The sequence below is a fragment of the Mastomys coucha genome, unplaced genomic scaffold (assembly GCF_008632895.1).
Source record: "Mastomys coucha isolate ucsf_1 unplaced genomic scaffold, UCSF_Mcou_1 pScaffold18, whole genome shotgun sequence".
Classification (NCBI taxonomy): Eukaryota; Metazoa; Chordata; class Mammalia; order Rodentia; family Muridae; genus Mastomys; species Mastomys coucha.
This window is the reverse complement of record NW_022196900.1, coordinates 3,874,605-3,883,834: the sequence shown is the minus strand read 5'-3', so window position 1 is coordinate 3,883,834 and position 9,230 is coordinate 3,874,605. Positions and strand designations below refer to the sequence as shown.

General features: G+C 43.1%; 1 protein-coding gene and 1 long non-coding RNA gene across 3 annotated transcripts in view; one reads left to right on the top strand and one right to left on the bottom strand.

Moving 5' to 3' along the window:
- LOC116095878 overlaps positions 1–3,811 on the bottom strand; it is a 26,780-nt gene extending 22,969 nt beyond the window's left edge. The window contains exons 1-2 of the long non-coding RNA XR_004120751.1: positions 3,624–3,811; positions 3,242–3,364 (exon numbers count right to left, since the gene is read on the bottom strand). This is a non-coding gene — a long non-coding RNA (uncharacterized LOC116095878). The remainder of the gene's footprint in view (positions 1–3,241; positions 3,365–3,623) is intronic.
- Positions 1–9,230, top strand: part of Vcp (valosin containing protein) — a 20,882-nt gene extending 11,652 nt beyond the window's left edge. For both annotated transcript variants that reach the window (XM_031377150.1, XM_031377151.1), the window contains exons 7-17: positions 611–713; positions 3,096–3,229; positions 3,308–3,443; positions 4,086–4,198; positions 4,638–4,802; positions 4,908–5,030; positions 5,916–6,128; positions 6,437–6,745; positions 6,900–7,055; positions 8,316–8,470; positions 8,632–9,230. In XM_031377150.1, coding sequence (XP_031233010.1) covers positions 611–713; positions 3,096–3,229; positions 3,308–3,443; positions 4,086–4,198; positions 4,638–4,802; positions 4,908–5,030; positions 5,916–6,128; positions 6,437–6,745; positions 6,900–7,055; positions 8,316–8,470; positions 8,632–8,737 — 1,713 coding nt within the window. In that variant the 3' untranslated portion in view covers positions 8,738–9,230. The remainder of the gene's footprint in view (positions 1–610; positions 714–3,095; positions 3,230–3,307; positions 3,444–4,085; positions 4,199–4,637; positions 4,803–4,907; positions 5,031–5,915; positions 6,129–6,436; positions 6,746–6,899; positions 7,056–8,315; positions 8,471–8,631) is intronic.

Genomic DNA, 9,230 nt, shown 5'->3' with positions numbered 1-9,230 from the left:
GTGTGTGTGTGTGTGTGTGTGTGTGTGTGTGTGTTTTGGGCAGCAGAGGGGGTGCGGAGGTTCAGACAGAGTTTCTTCCCTATGTATCCCTAGCTATCCTGGAACTTACTATATAGACCAGGTTAGCCTCAAACTCAGACCTGCCTGGCTCTGTCTTAATGCTGGGATGAAGATGCAGACCACATCTGGCTCTTGGTTTTTCTTTGGTCACCATTGTAAATCATTCTGGCCTCACGTATGCAGTCCTTCCTACCCTCCTCAGCTGGGTTTATAAGCATGTCTCAAAGGCTTGTTTGTTCTTTTTTATTATTACTTTTTTATGTGTGTGGTCGTGTGTACCACAGCTTTCAGTGTCTTACAGAGACTAGAAGAAGACATCAGATAGATCTAGAACTGGAGTGACAGGTTCAGCCACAGTCACAACCAATGGAAGACTAGCCAGTGCTCTTAAATGCTGAGCCATCCCTCTAGACACCAAAGGCTTTTCTTAATGGTATCAGTGTAGAGCCCTGATGCTCACACCTCACTAGAGCTCTCGTTAGGCTAGTTTAGAATGGGTGAGTTGGGGGAAGGTAAACTCCTGACCTTAAGTGAACTTTGTTGTCCTCAGCCTCCTCGGGGAATCTTGCTGTATGGACCTCCTGGGACAGGGAAAACCCTGATTGCCCGAGCTGTGGCAAATGAAACTGGAGCTTTCTTCTTTCTGATCAATGGTAAGAAATTTAGTCATCTTGTGTCTGACTAGACCCATTTCTGAGTTGGACGACTTATGGAGACATCCATTTGTACCCACACCCTTCAGCACATTAAAAAATTATTTTATAATTTAAGGTTGTTGTTTATTCTGCATGTCTGTGCATGATGTATGTGCAGTGCCTGAGGAGGCCAGAAGAGGGCATCAGATCCCCCTAGAAAACTAGAATTACAGATTATCATGAACCACTATGTAGGTGCTGGGGATTGTACCCTCAACCAAAGTCAGTGCTCTTAGCCACTGAGTCTTCTCTCCAGCCTAACTTTAGCCATTTTTGTATACATGTATGTTAATATATAGTAGTATGCATGCACATGTGTGGGGTTCAGAGGATAATTTCATGTTCTCCAGGTGCATATCATTTTAAAGACAGGGGCTCATTGATCTGGAACTGTTCAAGTATGTAGATTGACTAACCAGACAGCTGCAGGAATCTGCCTATCTCTCCAGTGCTGGATTTACAAGTGTGTGCCACCATGCCTGTTTTGTTTTATTTTGTTTTAACATAGATTTTTTAGGGATCTAACTTTGGTATTCATGCATCTAAGGCAAACTCTTTAGGTCCTGAGCTATCTCTATAGCTTCACTTAAGCATTTTCTGATGAGTGAGTATATTATGAGAAGATAAGCAATAAGGGGAGGGCTTTTTAGGAGTGGAGTGAAAAGGGATAGGAATTGAGATATGGTCTCACTGTGTAGTACTGTAGTAATTTTAAAAGTGGCAGTATTTCTCTATCCCTGGTTGGCTCACAAATAAGTGAAACTGAATCTAAGATTTATTTAATTAAGCTTTACTGCACTGTACCCAGGAAGTCATTGATCTTTTCTAATCTTCTAAGCTCATCTGGATACTTCACAGACAAAATCTCCGAGATGCTTGCATTTTACTATTTTTGGTTTGGTGCTCTGTGCTTCAGAGATGTCTCCAGGACTGCTTCCTCACTGCAATTTTCCTCTCTCCCTCCATGCCCAAACTAGTGGAAGTCCTGCCCTATTTTCTCTTCTGCCCAGCCATTGGCTGGTTAGCTTTTATTGACAAGTCAGGATAAATGGGGAGTAATTATTAAGCATTACAATGTCATGTAAGGATTGCAAATAGATATGGGGCAGAGAAATCTGCATTTGAATATTGCAAGGGTAATCCTTTTTGTTCAAAAGATTTATTTATCTTATGTATATGAGTACACTGAAGCTACACACCAGAAAAGGACATCAGATCCATTATAGATGGTTGTGAGCCATCATGTGGTTGCTGGGGATTGAACTCAGGACCTCTGGAAGAAGAGTCAGTGCTCTTAACTGCTAGGCCATCTTTCCAGCCCCACAAGGATAATCTTTTCGCAGTACACAAAAGTATTTTGCCTACAGTGTGGCCCTGGCAGATTTTCTTGTAACCCAGGTCTGTTTTTCTTCCCTTAAGAAAGATTGTGAATAAGCTGAAGACATTTAGAGAAACAAGCCATAATGATAAATCAAGTTTGTTTTGAGATAGGGTTTCTCTGTGTAGTTCTGGCTGTCCCAGAAATCACTCTGTAGACCAGGCTGTTCTTGAACTCACAGAGATCACTTGCTTCTGCCTACCTAGTGCTGGGATGCATGTGCCACCATGCCTGGCTACAAGGTTTTTTTTTTTTTATCTGAGACTATTTGGGGAATATGGGCTTGAGGGATCATTGTCTTTAGAAAGTTATTTAGGTATTAGAGGTCCATTGATAGTTAGCCTTTTACCAAATCATTTTTGTTGTCCCCACAGTTGGAACTGTGCTGTCAGAAGTATGTGGAGTCCATTGATCTGGCCTGGTAGCTCTTATATGATAATGGGGTGGGAGGAAAGGCCATTAGAAACAGAAATTACTGCATTCTTACTCTGGACCTATATTTGGGCTAGGGGAAAAAAATAAAAGTTTCTTTAGGGATTGGAGAGGGACAGATTTTAGTCATTGTTTTAAAAAAAATTAACTTTTATTTATTGTGTACTTGGGTTAGAGAGATGGCTCAGCAGTTAAGAGCACTAACTGCTCTTCCAGAGGTCCTGAGTTCAATTCCCAGCAACCACATAGTGGCTCACAACCATCTGTAATATGGTCCGATGCCCTCTTCTGGTGTGTCTGAAGACAGCTACAGTGTACTCATATAAATAAAATAAATCTTAAAAAAGAATTTGTATTGTGTGCTCAAGCACATGTGAAAAATCAGAGGATAACTTGGAGGAGAATTAGTTCCTTGTTTCTACTATGTTGGGTCCAGGATTAAATGCAGGCCATCAGGCTTGGAAACAAGGACCCTGACCTGATTCAGCCATCTCACTCACCCTGTCATTGTCTATTCTGTATCTCTTCAGGTCCTGAAATCATGAGCAAATTGGCTGGTGAGTCTGAGAGCAACCTTCGTAAAGCCTTTGAGGAAGCTGAAAAGAATGCTCCTGCTATCATCTTCATCGATGAGCTTGATGCCATTGCACCCAAAAGAGAGAAAGTAAGAACTTACCCAAGGGGGTGGTGAGGACTCAAAAGGTCCTGACCTAGCTTCTGACCAGACATACTGTCTTCACAGACTCATGGGGAAGTGGAGCGTCGCATCGTGTCTCAGTTGTTGACCCTCATGGATGGCCTAAAGCAGAGAGCACATGTGATAGTTATGGCAGCAACCAATAGACCCAACAGCATTGACCCAGCCCTACGGAGATTCGGTAAAGACCTTAAATTCTTTCCAACTTTTTTTGTTTTTGTTTTTCAAGACAGGGTTTCTCTGTAGCCCTGGCTGTCCTGAAACTATAAATGCTAGGCTGACCTCAACCTCAAGAGATTCACTTCTGGGTGCTTGGGATTAAAGGTGGTCACCACCACCATGCAACCCAACCTGCTCTTACTTGTTGGTATATTGTAGTTCTGCTGGGCTTGATTTCTTTATCTCACCTCTGTCTTTCATCTGAGTTATTTAATCTTCAGTTCTTTGCCATGATAGGACCTAAGGTCTTTTTTCCATTCTATGTTCCCTCTAGGGCACTCCCTCAACCTTCCTAGTGTAACAACCCTTTAATATAGTTCCTCATGTTGTGGTGACCTTCAGCCATAAAGTTATTACTACTTCATAGCTGTGATTTTACTACCATTATGAATCATAATGTAAAATATCTGTCATGCAGGGTATTTGCTATATGACCCCCTTCAAAATGGTTCTTCCACTCCCAAAGGGGTTGCGATCCAGAGATTGAGAACCACTGCTCTAGAGTATGTTGTTTTGCCACATATTGTTTTGCTTAAGAGAGTTCTGGAATGACTTCTGTGGACCAGAAACTATCCCTATTTTACATTCCTGTATTGTCCTATAGGTCGCTTTGACAGAGAGGTAGATATTGGAATCCCTGATGCTACAGGACGTTTGGAAATTCTTCAGATCCATACCAAGAACATGAAACTGGCAGATGATGTGGACTTGGAACAGGTGGAGTGGTGATGATGGCTGGCCAGAATTTAGGATAGCTCTCTTTTAGGAGGTTGCAAATTACAAACATAGCCTAAGAAAAGAGGCTTCATACCAGTAATCCAGAACTTGGGGAGCGTGGGCAGGAGGAGCCTGAGTTTAAGGCCTGCTGGGCTACACAGCAAGATCCAATCTTTTCATTTTTTAGAGCTGGATGGAGATTGTCTTGATTTCAGGGCAGGAATATGCTTCTTAGTTGTTGCTGTGCTAGAGTGAGTATGAGTTGTTGGAGCAGCTTTATTTCCAGCTCCCCAGTCTGACACCTCTGACAGTAAAAAGGTCTGCTATAGTATATCTCTTCAAGGAAATAAGAGTCAGAGATATGAAGCATGGGATGGAGTCAGGATTCTTGATAAGGCAGCTGGATCTTGAGGATGGTCAATATATCTTCTCTTTGCAGGTAGCCAATGAAACTCATGGTCATGTCGGTGCTGATTTGGCAGCCCTATGTTCAGAGGCTGCTTTGCAGGCCATCCGGAAAAAAATGGACCTCATTGACCTAGAAGATGAGACCATTGACGCTGAGGTCATGAATTCCCTGGCAGTTACCATGGATGACTTCCGGGTAAGGACCATATATACTATCCAAAATTAGGAACATGTATGTGTATTTTGTTGTGTGTTCCCCTCTCCCAAGTCTCATCCCCACTTTTTCAAACTCCCGTTTTAGTGGGCCTTGAGTCAAAGCAATCCATCAGCACTTCGAGAAACCGTGGTAGAGGTACCACAAGTAACCTGGGAAGACATTGGAGGCCTGGAGGATGTCAAACGTGAGCTTCAGGAATTGGTTCAGGTAGGCTAATTTTCTCTAGTATGGTGGGTCATTGCCTCAGTACGTAATATCAACCTTTTAGGTCTCAGACTCATTTACTAAGAATTGTGTGTATAGCTGTTTTCCAGTTTTAGGTAGTAAGGAGCTGTCTCAGGTTACTACTGCTGCAATGAAACATCATGACGAATAGGAAGTTAGGGAGGAAAGGGTTCCACATTGCTGTTCGTCATAGAAGGAAATTGGAACAGAAACTCAAAACAGGGCAGGAGCTAATGCAAAGGCCATGGAGGGGCGCTATTTAAGGCCTTACTTCCCAAGCCTGCTTTCTTTCTTTTTTTTTTTTATTTATTTTATGTGTATGAGTACACTGTGGCTGTACAGATGGCCATGAGGCATCATGTGTGTGGCTGCTGTTGAACTCCGGCCCCGCTTGCTCTGGCGTAGTTTACTGCAGCTGTCTTCAGACGCACCAGAAGAGGGCGTCTGATCTCATTATGGGTGGTTGTGAGCCACCATGTGGTTGCTGGGATCCGAACTCAGGACCTTCGGAAGAGCAGTCAGTGCTCTTACCCGCTGAGCCATCTTGCCAGCCCCCAAGCCTGCTTTCTTACAGAACCCAGAACCATCAGCCCAGGGGTGGGGACCACCCGCAATGGGTGGGGTCTTCCCCTATCAAAAACTAATTGAGAAAATGCCTTATAGCCAGATTTTATGGAAGCATTTTCTCAAGGTTTCCTTTTTTCAGATAACTCAAGTTGTGGGTCAAGTTGATATAAGACTAGCTAGCATGGAAGCCAGTATGTAAAAATCTTAGACGTTAGAAGACATGCCATAAAGATGCTATGCTTCCAGTTTTTTTTTTAAAATATGGGGGTTGCCCTTAAATTATCTTTGCTTTTCTTCTAGTACCCTGTGGAGCATCCAGACAAATTCCTCAAATTTGGCATGACTCCTTCCAAAGGTGTTCTTTTCTATGGACCTCCTGGCTGTGGGAAAACCTTACTGGCCAAAGCCATTGCTAATGAGTGCCAGGCTAACTTCATCTCCATCAAGGGTCCTGAGCTGCTTACCATGTGGTTTGGGGAATCTGAGGCCAATGTCCGGGAAATTTTTGACAAGGTGAGCTAGATGGCTGGCTGATATTCACATGTGTTGGGGCAAGGTAGAATAAGAGGCTATTTCTTGCCAGGTGTTAGTGGTGCACACCTTTAATCCCAGCACTTGGGAGGCAGAGGCAGGTGGATTTCTGAGTTCAAGGCCAGCCTGGTCTACAGAGTGAGTGCCAGGACAGCCAGGACTACACAGAGAAAAACCCTGTCTTGAAAAACCAAAAAAAAAAAAAAAAAAAAAAAAAAAAAAAAGCTCTTTCTGAAGTCTGAGAAATCTAGTTGTATTAGTATTTGAGATGGTCTCTTTCTTTCTCATAGGCACGACAAGCTGCCCCCTGTGTACTCTTCTTTGATGAGTTAGATTCAATTGCCAAGGCTCGTGGTGGTAATATTGGAGATGGCGGTGGAGCTGCTGACCGAGTCATCAATCAGATCCTGACAGAAATGGATGGCATGTCCACAAAAAAGAATGTGTTTATCATTGGAGCTACCAACCGGCCTGACATCATTGATCCTGCTATCCTAAGACCTGGCCGTCTTGATCAGCTCATTTATATCCCACTTCCTGATGAGAAGTCCCGTGTTGCCATCCTAAAAGCCAATCTGAGAAAGTCCCCAGTTGCCAAGGCAGGTGCAAAGTTGTCAGCCATAGGAACTTTTTTCTATGAAGCTGATGTGGAGTGGCAGAGGCAGAAGCAAATGTATTTAGAGTGGATAGCCCAGAGATCTCTGCTGTATGGGAGGAAGGCACAATGTTAACGTACTCTTTTGCTTTCTTTAGGACGTGGATTTAGAGTTCCTGGCTAAGATGACTAATGGCTTTTCTGGAGCTGATCTGACAGAAATTTGCCAACGTGCTTGTAAACTGGCCATTCGTGAATCTATTGAGAGTGAGATTAGACGAGAACGAGAGAGGCAGACAAATCCATCTGCTATGGTGAGTCAGTCAGTACTCTTTGTCCAGATGTGCTAGTTGAGAAGGCCCTTCTCTATGATCCAGAGTTGAGAGTGGAGGTATTAGGAAGGTGCCTGATGTTAAATCAGGGTACCCAAGAAAATGAGTACTAAACAGCTAAGCAGGGTGTGATGGAACCTATTCTACCTCTCAGTGGTGGAAGCAAACCTGTGTAGAAAGAGATGGATTGACTCTATGCTCAGTTTAAATCTGATACCTTAAGGGGAATGAAAGTATGATTGTGTAACAAATGGAACAGGATTTCATTTTTATTCTATTATATGTGCACTGGTGTTTGCCTATGTGTATGTCTGTGTGAAGGTGTTAGATCCCCTGGAGTTGGGATTAAAGGCAATTGTGAGCTGCCATGTGGGTGCTGGGAATTGAATCTGCATTCTCTGAAAGAGCAGCTCATTGTTCTTAACTGCTGAGCTATCTCTCTAGTCCCCTGGAACAGGATTTTTAAAACTTAAGAGTCTAGATGTTTTTGTCCTGGTGGGAAAGGGAATTCATGAGTTCCCCAAAATGGAAAATGTGTGTATAAGAATGTAAAAACTACAGAATTTATAATCTAACTTGTTTTCTACTGTGGTTCCACTCTGTTTTGGAAGTCAGTGAATTAAAAATGAGCAAGGGGCTTTCTTTATCTTTTAGAGGGAGGGTCTATGTGACATTACTCTTTCCTCTTAAGAAGTTCCTTAAAACAATTGATGCTAGGAGTTAGTCTCATAAATCGTAGTAGTTGGAGTTAATTCTCAATAGAAGAATAGTTTTGAATATTTTAAAGGGAGCTTTGAATAAAGAAATAAGAGGCCAAATAACTTCTAGTAGGGTTGTAAGATTTATTAAGATGGTAGTCTTACAGTTATACACGCTTTTTAGCTACCAATTTCCTTGTTTCTCACATAGCTGTCTAAATTCATTAACTGCAACAACAGTTAGAATACAAAAATGTTCCATTCGACCACTTTAATCAGTATTTTTTCCCTTTGCTAAGATCCTACCAACCACTGAGAAGAATTCTGTCTGTATTGTTTTCCCATTTACAGGATGCACTGGCACATTTATTTTTAGGTAGAGTAGTGGTCTACTTTTAGGAAGTTTGGCCTGGCACCTGATTTAGCTTAGATTGGAGAGTCACAGATCAGTAATGTCCTGCAGTAATGGAGGGTAGGAAGGTAGGGGGTTGAGTGCAAACTGGATTTTAACTAGCATAGTGGTCTGTGCTTACTAACTTTATAGGAAGTAGAAGAGGATGATCCAGTGCCTGAGATCCGCAGAGATCACTTTGAGGAAGCCATGCGTTTTGCCCGACGTTCTGTCAGTGATAATGACATTCGGAAGTATGAGATGTTTGCCCAGACCCTGCAGCAAAGTCGAGGTTTTGGCAGCTTCAGGTACTCTTGGTGCAATGGGTAATTCCTAAGTCGCTTTGGGGACTTTTAGAAACAGTGGTGGGACTTGTAAGGAGGCTACAGCAGTAGTTGGAAAAGACTTGTACAGGCCCTATCCAAATCCTCTTTTTTTTATGTTTTGGCTTTTTTTCTTGTGTATACAGATTCCCTTCAGGGAACCAGGGTGGAGCTGGCCCCAGCCAGGGCAGTGGAGGTGGCACAGGTGGCAGTGTGTACACAGAAGACAATGATGATGACCTGTATGGCTAAGTGATGTGCCAGCATGCAGCGAGCTGGCCTGGCTGGACCTTGTTCCCTGGGGGTGGGGGCGCTTGCCCAAGAGGGACCAGGGGTGTGCCCATGGCCTGTTCCATTCCTCAGTCTGAACAGTTCAGCCCCAGTCAGACTCTGACAGGGGTTTTCTGTTGCAAAAAAATTACAAAAGCGATAAAATAAAAGTGATTTTCATTTGGGAGATGAAGAGTGAATTACCAGCAAGGAATTGGGTCTTGGGCCCACACCATTTCTGTTGTAGTTTGGGGTGGTGCAGGTAACCTGTGTGGTGTGAACCAAGGCATTGCTCCCACCATCACCACAGTAAAGCATCTATACTCAATGCTGTCCAAGCCCTCCCTTACCCCTAGCCAACCTGGGTAGGTGGATGAGGGGCCTCAGTTTGCTGGGTGTTTATATAGAAAGTAGGTTGATTTTTATTTTACATGCTTTTGAGTTACTGTTGGAAGACTAATCATAAGCAGTTTCT